This window comes from Trichosurus vulpecula, chromosome 5 (assembly GCF_011100635.1).
Source record: "Trichosurus vulpecula isolate mTriVul1 chromosome 5, mTriVul1.pri, whole genome shotgun sequence".
NCBI classification, from domain to species: domain Eukaryota; kingdom Metazoa; phylum Chordata; class Mammalia; order Diprotodontia; family Phalangeridae; genus Trichosurus; species Trichosurus vulpecula.
The window spans coordinates 258,023,294-258,039,883 of NC_050577.1; the positions used below are offsets into that span (position 1 = coordinate 258,023,294).

Consider the following 16,590-nt stretch of genomic DNA (forward strand, 5'->3'; position numbering starts at 1 on the left):
TTTTCATTACTAGTGCTGCCCTATACACAGTCTACTGCCTTTTTAAACACATAAAAGCTGGGTTTTTTTTCCTCCTTTCTCCCTTGATCTATATTATCATTAATATCCTGATAGCTGCCTAAAGATCATTCTAGGTAATGCAAGCACTGCCCTCCTGAAGAGGTTAACTATATAATTTCTGATTATTTCCATGACAAACTAATGGGATAATGGTAGTGTCACAGATAACACAAAAAATGAACTTTCTGTCTATATAAACACATTTTAAAGAACTAAGTCCTATGCTGTATAACAATATTTTACTACCTTTAGGAAGTATATATTATTTACATTTTCAAAATGACATATTCAGAGATTAACACTCTTACGACGTAAATGAAATCAACATTAAGCTTAAGAATGACAGTATCTTTAAGTCTTCATTTTAATCATTTATACTCTAGATATTCAATACCCTGTGTAGCTAAGATTTTATGACCTAATGTAGTAGCATGCTATGATATTATCATTACGTATTTTGAATATTTTAAAATTCTAAAGGCCCAAGTTAAGCTGTGAAAAATTTGTAATCTTGCTACAGCCTATTATTTGATCTCCCTGCCTCAAGTCTCTCTTTACTCCAATACATCCTTCATATAGCTATCAAAGTGATTTTCTTAAAATGTGTAGGTCTTACCACCCCTGCTCCTACCCCAAATTCCAGTGGCTCACTATTGCCTCTAAGAAAAAAAATAAACTCTTGCATCTAAAGTTCCTCGGTTTAGTCCCATTCTTTCTTTAAAGTTTTCTTATGCATTACTCCACTTCATGCACTCCGTATTCTAGTCATATTGGCCTACATGTTCTACACACATAAAATTCCAACTCCGATATCTATGTCTTTGCACTGGCTATCCTCTATGCCTGGAATGAGCTCCCTACTCATTTCCATCTCTGGGAATCCAGGGTTCCTTTAAGATTCAGCTCAAGTGTTACCTTCTCTAGAAGGCATTTCCTGGGCTCCATAGTTGCTAGTGTCTTTTCTTCCAAGATTAATTTGCATCTGCTTTTAATGTGTCTTTAATGTGTCTATATAGCTATAGTTTCTTTCTCACTGGAATGTAAGCTCTTTGAAGGCAGGAACTTCTTCACTTGTGTCTTTGTATTGCCAGTACTTAATGTAAAGCCAGGCATAGAGTAGTTAGCTTAAAAAGTGATTTTTATGATTGACAGATGTCAACTAACTCTCCTTGCAGAAACCTAAATGTACTATTTATAAATCTATAAACTCTATGTATGAAAATTTACATAGTATCATGACTCTGCAAATACACTCTAAATAAACATTTCAGGAATACAAGCTAAACTAATATAAGCCTAAGAGATGAGTCATTTTTGTTACATAAACATAAATATGCTGAGAAAAGTTTAACGGGAATATTCTCTAAGGTTTAAATGAACAATCTATACTTCTCCATGTGTTCTGGTTAAATCTCTTAGGCCCTTTGGGCTAAGTGTTAGAAGACTTCAGGAAATAATTTTAATAAAGCATCTACTGACAAACATATAGAATACAGATCTGCTAAAAAAAAGGCAGGGAAAAATACTGAGGTTCAATTTTAAAAATTATTTGGATTCAAATACAAATTTCTCCAATGTGAATGGCTATGATCCTTGATAAGCTGCTTAACTTCCCTGTAGCTGAAATTTTCAATCTCCAACATGGGAAAATCATATTTTACCTGTAACTCATAAGGATATTAAGCACATAAATTCGGTAATACTAGTTTCTGTGAGTATGTATATTTTACTTGATAAAGGATGAAATAACTGTCAATTCAAGAGACAAAGGGAACAAGTTTAGTGAGAAGTTCAAGAATAAACAATACAAAATGACATACAGTTGTATGGTCCCAATGATTTAGTCAGAGAATTGGCAAATCTGGCCTACCACTTATTTTTGTATGGCTTACAAGCTAAAAATGCTTTTTCTACTTTAAAATATAGTTTATTTTATAAATCACATATAAAATAAATGGCATTTATTTATTTTAAAACACGAAAAAGCTGGCTTTTCCTCCTCTTTTCTCCCTTTATTAACATTATGATTAATTTTCTGACAGCTGTCTAAAGATCATTCTAAGTAATGTAAACACTGCTTTTCTGAAGAGGTTAACTGTAATTTCCAACGATTTCCATGACATAATAATGGGATAATGTTAGTGTCATACGTAAGATAGAGAGAATTTTCTAAGTGGTTTTTCCACTTTAAAATAAACATTGCTTATTTTATATGTAATTTAGAAATAAATTATATTTTAAATGGAAAAACAATTCTTAGCTTGAAGGTTGCACAACAAGAGGTGGTAGGCTGTAGTTTCCTAAACCTTGTGTTCCTTAGTACACATGCCTTTGGATAGGAACCATGGATAGACAATGAGCTAGGCCATAAACGATGAGAAGGAAAGCAATTGGATTATATTTTGGCAAACTGGAATTTTCAAAAATCTCAAGCTGCTGCCTTCTATAAAAGTCCCTAAAACTGCAAATTATGGAAAACAATGGTCTCAGAAATATCAAAATTGTAGGTGACTCAAAGAACAGTGTAAAGATGCATAGTGGATTTAAGTAGGCTGTGGCATATTCCAAGGAATGAGTTACATGCAAGAAAAGGCACAAAAGACACCACAAAGGATGTGTAGTACCCAAAAAAGGGTGGATTAGATTTACAGTGAGAATAATGGATAGCATATAGGCAGCCAAAGTTTAGTTCTAATATTTACAAAATATTAAAATAACCGGAGGAAAGCCTTTAGTGCACTAGACAGAACCTATCTGGAAGATTAAAGAGATGGACCTGCCAATATGGCTAATCAGTACATATATATTAGATAGACATTTCATATGAACAATGAACTGGACCAAGAACTGACAAGTGAAAAGATCAAAATTAATATTACTTTGAGTTTCTATTGTGTGGATTTCTATTGTATTGATCCTACAATGTAATCAATTTTATGCTGCACTGATTTTTTAAGTAAGTCTGCCTAAGGCCCCCTTCCTATGTCCTTGAATTGAGCTGAGGAATTCTATTTTCCCTCTAAGTTAGTTTAATGTGGAAAATGAAGGGATGCCCATCAATTGGAGAATGGCCTAACAAGTTAGAGTATATGAACGTAATGGAATACTATTGTGCTATGAGAAATCACAAGCAGGTAGATTTTAGAAAAACCTGGAAAGACTTACATGAACCGATGCTGAGTGAAGACAGCAGAACCAGGAGAACATCGTACACAGTAACATCAACACTGTGCGATGATCAACTATGATTGATTTAGCTCTTCTCACCAATTTACAATGACCCAAGACAATTCCCAAAGACTCATGATGGAAAATGCTATTCATATTCAGAGAAAGAACTGATGGGAGTGTGAAGGTAGATTGAAGCATGCTATTTTTACTTTATTTTTTTGTAGTTTTTTTCTTTTTATTCTGTTTCTTCTTTCACAATATGACTAATACGGAAATATGTTTTGCATGATTGCACATATGTAACCTATATCAAATTGTTTACCATCTTAGAGAGGAGGGAGGAGAAGGAGAGAAGGTAAAAAATTTTGAACTCAAAATTTTATTTAAAAAATGAATGGTAAAAATTTCTTCACATATAATTGGAAAAAATAACATACCAATTAAAACAAAAAGATTAAAATAAAAAATTAAAAAAGGTATAATTAAAGGGTAAAACTAGTTATCTACCATACTTTCAGCTTCTGGGAAAATTTCAGGATGCTTACTGGGTATCTTTAAAGGTCTACAAGCTGATTTGGCATATTTCCAAAAGGTATATTGTCCATCCTGGTCTGTTCTTGCAAATTAAGGGGGGGTATTATCAGCATGACAAATCCTCCTAGGAGGTAGGGAGTCTGCTATCCCTGGTCCATTAACAATGTCCTCAGGATGCAGATGGGTCCCATAAATCAATCAACATTTCTTAATGACAGCAGAGGTAATTACTAACCCCATTTGGGTGCTAGACTGCTTACCTTGATGTAAACAATCATGTTTTCCCCACTCTGATGATGCTGTCCACCCTATAACCAACTATCTTGTTTTCCCCACCCACCCAACTCTGTTCTTTGTTCTCTTGGACTTCCCAAAACTATACGAAGGCTAATAAGCCCTACCTTGTGGTCCTTGGCCATTGTTAAAGACCATTGACCCAATTTGTTGGTTACTGCTAACCTAATAATTCGATCATGCTTGGACCCCTGTCTCTCAGTTTACTATAATTTTTAAATGCAATACAAGGACAGCAAACAGAAGGATAATATAGAAAAGTATTATAACTGTTTTCTTCAACCTTGGTTGCTGAAAATAAAAAGGCAGAGAAATTCTATGAAGAACTTGATCAGACCTTTCAAATAAAATCGACATATACTGATACATGGTGACTTTAATGCAAATTATCTTAGCTGGATTAATTAACTTAACTGGATTATATTTGGGAAACTGTGAATTGTTTTCAATGACTATAAGCTTCTTCCAGAAACAAATGCCCATCTTTATAATACTAATATTCTTCTAGTAAACCTATATGGGAGAAAATTATGGAGAATATGAGGTACAATGGGTTCATGTTACTTTTCTACAACATTAGTACACGTTAAGTTTTATATGAATTCTTAATTAAAAATAACAAATATAAAGTAAAAAAAAGTCCCTAAACTAAGAAAAAAGTATGGTACACTTGGTTCAACTAAAATCCACCATTGACAGTAACCCAACTCCTATAGGAATGATAACATGACCACCTTAGATCTACATATAGCTTAAAGCTGTGAGAGAGAGAGAGAGAGAGAGAGAGAGAGAGAGAGAGAGAGAGAGAGAGAATCCTAGTTTGTCTTATTTTTCTAGGTACCTATAAATGTGTGAGGCAAGTTTAATAAGCCTTTATAGAACTCTAAAAACTCTAGCAAAGAGGGGTACTTGTGCTTGGAAAACCCAGAAGTCTTCCCTTATAGAGACTAATTTTCTTATTCTCCCTCTGATCCACTACTATTCAACATCACAAATGTTTCTGATTGTGTTGCCCATGACTGAAAAACTCTGATGTCCCTGCTTACAACTCTATAAACCTAGAGATTTGGAAAGGTGAGTATAAATGAGATCATCTAAGTAAAATACTTTGACACTTATATTGGCTTTAAAGGTTTGCAATTATTATTGTTACTATTATTATTAAAGTCCAAACAAGGAAAACTTCAATACAACATGCTTTCTTCATCATGTCATACATAATAAAAATTGGAAAACAGTTCTATATTATAAGCAGTTAAAAATATCAAGATCCCATTGGATTGCTTTCTTGAAATCCTTGCTTTTTAAAGTCATCCATCTGGAAAAATAATAGTTTTCAAATACTCTAAATTTTACATACATATGTGTGAAAATATCTGTGTATTGCACAAGTGTAGAGAGCTCTGGTCTTGGGAGTGAAGAAGACATGAGCTGACACTTACTAGCTAAGAGACTCACTAGTCCCGGGGTGGGGAATCTGGGGCCTCAAGGCCACACGTGGCCCTCTAGTGAGGTCCTTTCACTGAATGCAAACTTCACAGAACAAAATCTGTTCCCCACCCCTGCATGGCTAATCAACTCAGCATCTCTGGGTCTCAGGCTACTCTCCAAAAATTTACCTAAACTGGTGGACGGAGTTCCTACATTCACAAAATCAGAGATTCTTGACATATAACAAATCAGGTCATTTAAAAAAAAAGAGATCTAAATATTAAGGAAACAAAATTACTTCTCATAATTGATTAAAACACTCTTACTAACAGGATCCAGCTCTGAATGCCAAAGGGTTAAAATCAGGGATAAACAGTTTTAACTCAGAAATTCCCTCTAGCATAATAAAATTTCACTTGCCATAAGATCTTGTGTCATACCCATCTTTCGAGTGTAGAGTGGAAATGACTGAAATTATTGCTTATTATTGTTCTTGTTAAGAATGAGTCTTTCCATCTTCAGCAGGCTTGAAGTGCAGGGGTTAGTCAAGGATCTGATCCTTCTACTGACTGGCACAGGAACTGTGAACTATTCCATTTTAGACCTGAGCTGTTTGTACCTCCTTTAGCCTCTAGATGCTGTCCTGCCTCTGAGGGCTTGTTAAATTGATATTGAACTTTATATTTATATATATATATATATTTTTTTTTTATGACAACCAAGATAACAGTTTATTTTCAGTTTAAAGAAATATGTATTTGGATACAAAAAGGCCATACACATAGGAATTTCTTTTTTTAAAAAAATAAATAAGGACACTATCATTTCACACAAAGAATACAGAAAGAAGGGATTAGGGAATGCAGATTGGAAATACACTCAAAAATTTTAGTTCCTTCTCCATTCCCTTTACTTTTTAGGTAAATCAATGTTTACTTTGATAGGGTAACAATTCTATCATGTCTATCGTCTTTGTGAGCTCAGCATCCATGGAATTCAGTTCTTGCTTTGCTTCTTCTATTTTCACTTCAGCAAGGGAACGATTCGGCATTAAATCTAAATAGGATTCCAATTTTTTTCTTCAAAGGTGCAGTCTGTTGTTTTAGTTCAGCTAGTTTCTCTGAAAGTGCCATCAATGACTGATGAGACAGAGAAGCATCCATCCCTGAGCTGAAAGTTGCCCCTCTGCAGCTCTGATTCTTAACTTGAGGTTATCAGTTTTGGCCTTTAGAAAATCTGTATTCAAAATTCGACTGTCAACTTCGGCTTTTTCCATGGAAAGATGCAGCTCTGCTTTCTTGTGGTCCTCTCTTAGACATTTTTCTAGTATTAAAGTTGCAGTTAGATTCTTTTTTTTCCCAGTTTGCTCAATTCAACCTCTATTTCTTCGTTTCCAGCTTTGGTGCTAAAAAGATCAGCAGCCAAACTATTCACTGCAGGGATAAAACTAGCTAGGGAGGTATCCTTTGTTTCAAGCACCAGTGCACTATCAACTAAAACATTAAGATACTAGAGAGACTGATGAAAGACAGATTGGCACTTTCCATGAGAAAATCTCAGAGATACTTGGCTTCTGATTCATATTCTCTTGTCTTCTGTTTCAAGTCTTCTATTACCAAGGAGACATCCCTGTCTGGTGCTTTGTTACATTCTGAAAGGTGATATAAAATACCTGTGTCTGTGGATTCAACTTCGTATTTCGAAATGGGCTGATCACCAAAAATCTTTTTCAAACATGAGGCAATCTTGTCAGCCTTTTCCTCCTCCTGTCCCTCCATAGCCTCTGCCTGAAAAGTAGGTGCCACCTGCTCCGCCTCCCCATACTGAACTTTAGTGAGGACACCCAATCTACATGGCCTGTTGTAGCTCAGAACTTTGAGCTCAAGAGATACCAACCTCAGCCTTTTCAGTATTCCACCATGCTTGGATTAAATTGAGAAGATAAAAAGATAAAAACCCCAAAATCAACAGAATACTAGGGAAAAATGACTGCCTTTAGTTATGTAATATTTTATAAGAACTATTTATAAGTGATTTGCTCCTTCATTCACTATACTTAATGAGCATCTCCCAGGATGGGCATGCATACATGGATAAGACAGAGTCTAGTAAGGAAGACAAATCGCTCCCGCAAAAATCTATAATATGAAGTAGAATGCCTTAAATGAAACAAGAACAGTAGAAAATATCATAGAAATTCAGAAAAGAGAGATCACAAAAGGCTTTATGGAGGAGATGGCATTTGATCTGGATCAGGATGTTTGAAAGTCTATGCGCACATACATATGTGTATATATATATTTTCCCTTCAATTACCCTAATACTGAGAAAGGTCTCATGAGTTACAAATATCATTTTTCCATGTAGGAGTGTAAATAGTTCAACTTTAATAAGTCCCTTACGTGGACAAAGGCTCTTAATGAAATAGGGCTAATGGATAATACATTCTATAAAACATTAATGATACCTAATTAAATCAAAGACAGAATGAAAACATTTTATATCTGAAACAAGTTTTCTTACCATTTTCTGGTTGAGTTTTCTTAAGTGAATCAATAAGGGTACTGACTGCTTTTAAAACAAATATGATTTCTGTCACTTGTTGCCTAAAAGAAGAGAAAATTATTTCAGTGAAAATTTATAAATTTACAACTTATTTATTGGAACAGAAAAATAATGGGAAAGGTTTTCAACAATATTGAGTGCAAACGAATCCGAAGTGAAATATGCCGATTTTAAAGTTTTGTCTTTTTAACCTTCACAGGAAAATACATTCTAATATATGAGCAAAGTATAAGCATCAAGTGAATACTATTTTCTTCAAGTTAGTAAATCAGGTAAGTTATAACTCCAAAGGATTATAGTCCTCCCTACCCCCAAACAAAGATACCACTACTGTTCCAAATGGCCAATCTCAGGGTATTCCTATTTGGAGATGGTACAAATCATGAATAAAGGTGAATAAAGGGTAGCATCACAAATTTGTTCCTTTAAACCTTTCTCCAGAAAAACAGAGCTTTTCTACTTTGAGAATTTTCTTCTATATTCTTCTCAATTCTAATCATTTCTGATACAAACTAGGGTTATTATTCTTGAGCTGAACCAGTGTTTAAAAATACATCTCTGATTTTCTGTTTTAAGGGATGAAGCACACTTTATTAGTCTCTTGTACCATGACTTCTTAGAAAATGGACTATAAATTTCATCAAAACACTAGACAGCTGATTGAGATAATGCCATATAATCTGAGTTTACACTTGGAAATCAGGTAATTAAATGAATTAAATTAAAAGCCATGAACCTAAGAAAACAGATATTGAAATCAGTTTAAAATTGATTTCTCCCCCATTCCCACCCCCCAACAAAATCATTACTGCATCTCAGGACCCATTCTGAGTTTCCAGGTATATATGGAACAATTATTGCTAGTTACAAGTACCCCTTTCCCCAAGGTTAGTACAAACTAACGCTACTTCATAGAGCTCTGAGAGCTTCCTAAATAAGGGGCCTGCCTCCTGTTCCCAGTGCCCAAGTCAGGTTCTTTCTTTAATCTATTATGAGACCTTGCTAACCATGACAAACACTACTTGGTCAATAAGTGCCTACAAAGGGTTATACAGGTATGTGAAAACTGCTATAGTTATGGCAGTGGCTAGCTTGGTAGACCTTCTGTCAAAGCAGCAGGGGTGTTTTAAGGAACAGAGAACTCACTAGCAACTTCAGAGGCGGAAAGGTTTATCATTTTAATCCACTTGAGAAAAGATTAGATTATGGATTTTAGGAACAACTGCAGACTTTCTTGTTTCCAAGGATAAGCTTAAAGCTATAACGTAACTAAAATCTATAACTTAATTAAAACAAATGGGATTATACCAGGATTGACTGCACTTAAAAATAAGTAGTGATACTACCCTGTGAAGAAGATATGACTCAGGAAGTAAGAAACTGTCCAGTTTTCCTATCCTTTACCTGGAAACCTCTTTTCATCACTTCTCAAACTTATTTAAAGCACCTATCTAAACAAAATCTGTCCCATCTCTAATTTTAACAATTTAATTTTACCAATTTTTCTTTTCCTGTTGTTGCATCTCAGGAACCTTCTAAAAAGTAGGTGACAGTGGCAGCCGTGAGTTACCTTATGACCATGGGTCAGTTGGTGGACACTACCAAGTAAAGGTACCAAATACTCTCTTTGCAGGTGGTCTGCCGTTTCAATGCCACACTGTAAGCCTTGGTTGTGATCTCTTGATAGTTCCCTGTGATTGAGTTTGGTCTGGATATTCTTGGCCCTATCCTCTAGTTCAGGGCTGTCCACAGTGCGGCCTGCACTGCGATTTTATGTGGTCCGCCTGTGTTTACTACGGGTGTGGAAATTGACATAAATGCTTTAACTAAAGCATTTGTGTCCATTTCTGTGCTTGGGGTGGACACGGTGCGTTGGTAAGCAAAATGCGCTCTTAGCACTTAGTTCAACCAAGTGCCCTTGAAGAGTTTGGCTTTTGTTTCCTTTGAGTAATTCAGTGTATTTCATTGAGTCTTACTAGGTGCTAGGCCCCAGGCCCAAACCCCTATTAGGTGCTAAGCCTATGTGGGTGTGAAGCTCCCAGGGTACTAAGGGGAGGCGCTAACTCAAGAGTCAATCATAGGAGCCTAAGTTCTGGTCATTCAGATGATGTTTGATGACGTCTGAAATGCTTTAAGAAGAGAAGACAGAGCCATTCGCACAGGGCTCTCACTTGTGCTGGTGCTGATGCGGAAACTCTGGGCAGCTGTAGCTAAGAGCCCTCTAGCTTGTAACCTGGATGTTGGGACTTTGTCAAACTCTGGTAACTATGTATTGGGATTTGAATCAGACAAGGTCTGTCTGTCGATGTTTGTACTTTGTATTTGTTCTGAAGTTCAGGATGCTGGCTTTTTCCCCTGAACTGAGTGAATTGTATTTTATGCTGAATTAAAGTAAGCTTGTCAACCCCTTAACGTTGCTTTCTTTACTGAAGCAGATCAAAAGAACCTGTGCTTTTGCAGCGTGCTGGTAGCGTTCTTGTTGTTGGGTTTGTGTTGGTCTTTTACCCCCACAACAGCTGCTAGCCGGATTGTTGAAACACACGGGAGGGCCACATGGGGGTGCATGGCCCCTGTTTTGGACAGCCTTGCTCTAGTTAATGTGTCTATAGTAATCACTTCTGACACAGATGAGCTGGAGCAGAGGTGGGAAACCTGTGGCCTTAAGTAGATTGGGTAAAAAAAAATGGAAAAAAAGCAAGATTTCAAACAGAGTTAACCAATAAACACAACCTATAGGTGACTGAACAGAGAAGTCAGATGCTTGCAGATTTTCTGCTTTACATCTTACTCTGATGCTAAAGAGATTGTGGTTAACCATTATAATCACTGTTTATTGATAAGTAAAAAGAGTATGCCTGCATTTTTAGTAAAATTAAATAAAAGATGGAACCTTGGAAGGGGACATTTGCCACTGAGTCTTTCATCCTCTATGTAGCGATGTAGGACATCTTGAGATCTCTTCAAGAGCACTGAGAGGGCCATTCGTGAGATATAGCCTTCCTGAGGTGTTGTCACTTTGTTACTGAAGGAAAATTGGAGTAGTGTTTCAAAACACATTTTAGAAAATTCTTCTCTCATTCGAATATCAATTTCTGCTTCTGTAAAAATAATATATGATCTTTAATTTAATAGTGAAATAAGATACTGAAGTCTAAAATGCTCTTATTAAATCTTAAGTACAACTCTGGTAGACTTCTAAAATAAGTGATATTAAAATATAGTCTGGATTATATTATTGGATGTCAGATAATATTTTAAATGGTTGCACATTAATCTAGTTATATATAGCTCTTTTCATGATAAGGAAGTATATTTCTAGGTTACAGAAACTGTTACTGAAAATGATGTTTTCATTAAGAGCTATTACATGGAAATGTTTATTTAGCAGAGAAAAAAAGCAACACAATTTTGCTTAGACTAAATCAGAAGAAGCGCTTTTGAGAACCTTGTACTTAGCTCCAAAGTCTCTCATAGGGAAAGAGAAGCCAGTTTTAGTTTTAGTTGAGTCTGTCTTGCTTGAGAGTTAGATCAAAAAGGATTGGTGGGTAAGGGGCGGGGGTGCGGTGGGGGGGGGGGGGTGGTATGACCTGATAAGATCTGATTGAGTAAAGAAGTGTTTAGAATATGTGTGTGATTTCCTCAAGGGGTAAGAGGTGAGAATCCATAGAGTCCAAAGTGAGACTAACTTAATTTCCAGCACCAAGAGTTTCTACCTTCTATGACTGTATTTGTGCTCTTCTCAGGTTAACTTAATTTTAAAATAATAGCTAACATTTATATGGTGCTTACTATTTCCCAGCATTGTGCTAAGTGATTTACAATTATTATCTCATTTGAGATAGTAAAAGTATGAAAAACAAATCTCTAGGTCTTTAACTGAATGAAGTGTCTACCCCAATTAATGGAAGGAGATGATTTCTGAAGTGTAGAAGTAGAAGCCTTACATTTCTCAAAACAGGAGAAAAAGGAAGAGGAACAAGAAGACTATAATTATATAATCGCTACTCTTTTATATTCAGCTATAAAAAATTTTCAGCCAACATTTCTGTTCTCTTTCTGATCCTCTGCCCTTCAATACTCCCTATTCTCAAGCAGGATACATTCCATCAGGGGACAGGAACTGGACCTATGATTTCACTAGTAGGAAGAGCTCAGGGTGAGGAACTACTTCTACCAATGCAGCTTAGCAACTTCTCATCAATCTACAGTCTGGAGAAAGTTGTCCAGAAAGCTGAGAAATGAAGTGACTTGCCCAGGATTACACAGGCAATACGTTTCCGAAGCAGAAACTCAACACCAGACTTCTGGACTCAAGGATAGCACTCTCTCTACTGGGTTGCACTGCGTGTATACAAGTGCAAATCATGTACAAAATGGTCAGGAGGTGAAGACACTAGCAGTTTGGGAGAATGAGGAAGGGTGCCTGGATTCCATGAGGCAGAGTAAGAGGGGGCACATCCCAGGGGAGGGGGATGGCCCATGCAAAGGCGTAGGGATAGGATGAAGTGCTGTGTGGAGATAAAGGACAGTGAGACTGCACCCTGGTTTGTGGCAAAAGGAATAATGCAGAACAAAATAGAAAGACTGATTGGAACCAGGTGCTAGAGGGTTTTAAAAATGAAGCAGTTTATGATTTTATCCTTAAGGCAAGGAGCCCACGGAGTTCATTGAGCAGGGGAATGACACACTCAGATTTGGGATTAGAGAACATCCCTTTGGCAGCTGTGTAAGGAGACCAGATTGGAATGGGAAGAGAATCTAGGCAGAGAGACGAATTGAGAAGCTGTTACAACAGTCTATGCAAGAGGTAAACAGGCAAGTACTGATCTTTTAGGCATGTTATGGAATCGGAAATGCCAAGAAGTGGCTTAACACTGGATGTGTTGGGCAACAGAGAGCCCTGAACACCAAGGTAGTGAACCTGGTACACTTGACAAAAATAGGGACATTTTAGGAGGGAAGACAATGAGTTCAGTTTTGGACATGTTGAGTTGGAGATATCACCTAGGCAGCCAGTTTGAAGCTCAGGGGAGAAAGTGGGGCTAGATAAATCTGTGAGTCATCTGTGTTGAGAAGGTGAGAGTATATATTAAGAACAGAGGGCCCCACAGAACCTTGGGGACTGCTCAGTTGGGAGGTGTGAGGAATTTGGATCATGAGGAGACAGAAAGGAGAACAATCACCAAACCCAGTGAGAAGACCCATCCAGGAGATGGTAGTAGCCAACAGTGTCAATGGAGCACCAAAGTCACAAAGGGTTGAGAAAAGTTCATTAGGTTAACAATTAAGAGATTACTGATTAACTCTGGAGGGAGGAATTTCCTTTGAAATGATAAGGTTGAAACCTGGAGGTTTCAAAGAGTTGAAGATTAAGTGAGAAGAGAGGAAATAGGAGAAATAACTGTAAATAATTTTTTATAGAATTTGCCAGAGAAAGGGATAAAGGATGACAACTTGAGAGGAAATATTTTTGAGGATGAGGGAGACTTGGGTAAGCCTGAAGGCAACAGGAAAGAGCTAGTACATAAGGAGAGAAGATCAGAAAGAAAAATGGGATGACAGAAGGGACAATCTAGTAGATATGGGAAAGGACAGGATATTAACGACACATGTAGAGTCTTCACAAAGAGAAAGGACAAATCTTTTCTCAACTCAAATAAGACTAAAAAGCTAAGTAAAAATAAATATTTCTTATTTTTTTTTCAAGATTTTTACAAGGCTATTTGGTCAAAGATAAGGAAGATGGTGTTGTGGAGAAAGCATTAGGCTTAGGGTCAGAATATGCAGGTTTTAGTGGAGGCACTTACATATATCAGCAGTGGAAAACTGACTGATTAATGCTATGAGCCTTACCTGAACATGGAGATAATACTACTTTCACCACCCCATAGACCTGCTGTGAGCAAAACTGGCTTTATATACCAAAAAGTGAATATCAAAATATCATATATATTATTATTGCTAGTGGGTGGATGCTAATTTTTAAAAGTCATCCTGGACAGGTGTTAAAAGAGCCAGTTTTCTTCTGAAAAGAGTACAGTACCACCTATTGGTTAAATTGTATAACTACTTTAGGAATGAGTGAAGACAGGAGAGCCATCTAGTGGGAAAAGCAACTAGTCTGATGAATAAGAATCAAAATAAAACTTTCGTATGAGCATACTCTAGAGAGTTAGTTACACTGTTATGACACATATTCAGAAAAAGAGAACTATTCTAGCATTCTTTTTATTTCCAAGAAAATGGTTAAATACAACACAAAAACCAATTCCTAATTAACTTCCTAATATTTGTTAATTTATTCATTCACTCAAGTATTTACGATGTGTAAAGCACTATGCTAGACTATGCTAATATGAAGACTGGATTTTATGGTAGAGACTGCGGCCGGATATACAGATCTGAGAGTCATCTATAAAAGTGACAACTGAATCCACAAGAGGAAAAAGGGAAGAGGGGAGAGTGAGAGGAGAGGAAAGGAGGTAAAATACAGAGAGAGAGAAAGGAGAAGAGATGGAGAAAGGGCGAAGGAGAGAGAGACAGGAAGAGGGAAAGAGATGAAGAGTAGGGAGACAATGAAAAAGAGGGAGGAGGGAGAGGCAGTAGTTAGGGGAGCCACAGAGACAGAGAACACAGTATAGAGCTACTGGGTACATTCGAAATATTATATACTGATTGGTGTAAATAGTATACTCATTGTTTATTTTCTCTATTCCATCATTCAGGTCATTCAAATATTAAACATTATCTGACCAGGAATAAAACACCATCAACTGTCTCCGAGTTAGCTACAATGAACTAATAATAGTTTTAAGGTTTCCACTTTACTGATAAAACACTAGACACAGTTAGAAGTCAAGATACCGTGTCTGCTGTTTCTCTCAATTGTAATTCTGTCTCACAGATTAGTTTTGTATGAAGTTTGTAGTATAACAAAATTTAATGATTATTATTGCATTGTCTGCTGTCTTCTAAGTACAGATTGTTGCTTTCAATTATTTTTGTATTTATGTAGAATGTAAATTTACTGATTTATAAATTCTAGTCCCTGAATCTTCAAAATCAATAGCTAATGGAAAAACAAGATCATAGGATTAAAAGCCAGAAGGGAACACAGAGGTCAAGTTCAATCCCTCAGTTTTCAGATAAGGAACCTGAGGCCCAGAGAAGCTGAGGGATTCATTAGTCTGACAAAGGTACTAAGAACTAAGACTTAGGATTTGAACTCAAGTCTTTAAATTCCAGATCCAATGTGCCTTCTACATCAAACTCCTTCCTAAGTATGAAAATTCAACTCATCTGGATCTGTATATATGAACATATCATAAAAAATTTTCACTATACATTCACCTAGTCTAGTTGAGTTTTCTGTCTTCCAACCCCAAGCTACACTGTATGGAGACTGCTGGTATATGGCTCATAATTTTCTATAATCACATTGTTTTTGTTAGGCTGCTCTAAAAGTACTCTAATACTGATCAGCACTGGTTTGTTTTATCATTCAAGTAACATACCTGTAAATGAAGATGACTGAGAATGTATGGAGCCCTTATTAAGCATAGTCATTATCTGGCCCACAAAATCCTTGGGAATAAAATTAGCATAAGGCAGTATCTCTGTGCTGATCAGCTGTACCACCTAAAACAAATTAAACACATTTAAATGTGTTTTTCCCCTGAAAGTGAATGACTTTCACTCGTTTTTTTACTTTCTCTCCATCTGTAAACACACACACACACACACACACACACACACACACACACACACACACACTCTCTCTCTCTCTCTCTCTCTCTCATACTCTCTTAAAAAGGAGTCACAGAACCCTCAGTGGCATAAATGTTCTTCACGTACAACCTAAGTAGCATGACCATAAATGACAATGAGTATTAGTCTAGCTATCTGTTACAAATCTATTAGAAAACTGCTGTAACTTCACTGTTGATGAAGTAAATACTCATCTCCAAAGGTATGAAGGGGCTAGAAAGGAAAACTATCAATGTATTTAACAACTTTCTACAATATGATTATGGCAAACTCCAAAACACTATCACGGCCAACATCTAATATAAGATTTTACAAAAAGCCTGGAGAAAATGAGTATGTATTTAGTAATAACAGAAAGGTCACCATGGATAGAACATGTGCCATAGAATTGGAAGCTCTGAGTTTGAATCCCAACCCTGCTTTTTTGACCATGGGCAAATCACAACCTCTTCAAGTTTCAATTTTCTTTTCTAGAAAATGGAGACAATATTATTTATACTACCCATGTTACAGGTTAGCTGTGAAAATTAAATTATATAATGCATACAAAGAGTTTTGAAAACTAATGTTACATAATTCTGAGCTATTATAATTTTTTAAAAAGCATTACCACATGCATTTAGTGTTCCCTTAACTTCTGGAAGTTGAAATTTTAATACAATTAGGACACATAAGGCAACATCATCTTCTTTTAAAATACATTACTATGACAGCCACTGCATTTTAGAATGAATAATTTAAAGTGATTTATCCCATTCAATTTACTTA

At 36.2% G+C, this 16,590-nt stretch overlaps 1 protein-coding gene and 1 pseudogene across 3 annotated transcripts in view; both read right to left on the reverse strand.

Moving 5' to 3' along the window:
- The window catches only part of MON2 (MON2 homolog, regulator of endosome-to-Golgi trafficking), a 142,295-nt gene that overhangs the window by 12,031 nt on the left and 113,674 nt on the right, over positions 1-16,590 (reverse strand). For all 3 annotated transcript variants that reach the window (XM_036758374.1, XM_036758375.1, XM_036758373.1), the window contains 3 exons: positions 15,570-15,693; positions 10,946-11,153; positions 8,014-8,096 (listed from right to left, as the gene is read on the reverse strand). In XM_036758374.1, the coding sequence (XP_036614269.1) occupies positions 8,014-8,096; positions 10,946-11,153; positions 15,570-15,693 (415 nt within the window). The remainder of the gene's footprint in view (positions 1-8,013; positions 8,097-10,945; positions 11,154-15,569; positions 15,694-16,590) is intronic.
- On the reverse strand, positions 6,416-7,268 carry LOC118850092 (annotated as a pseudogene).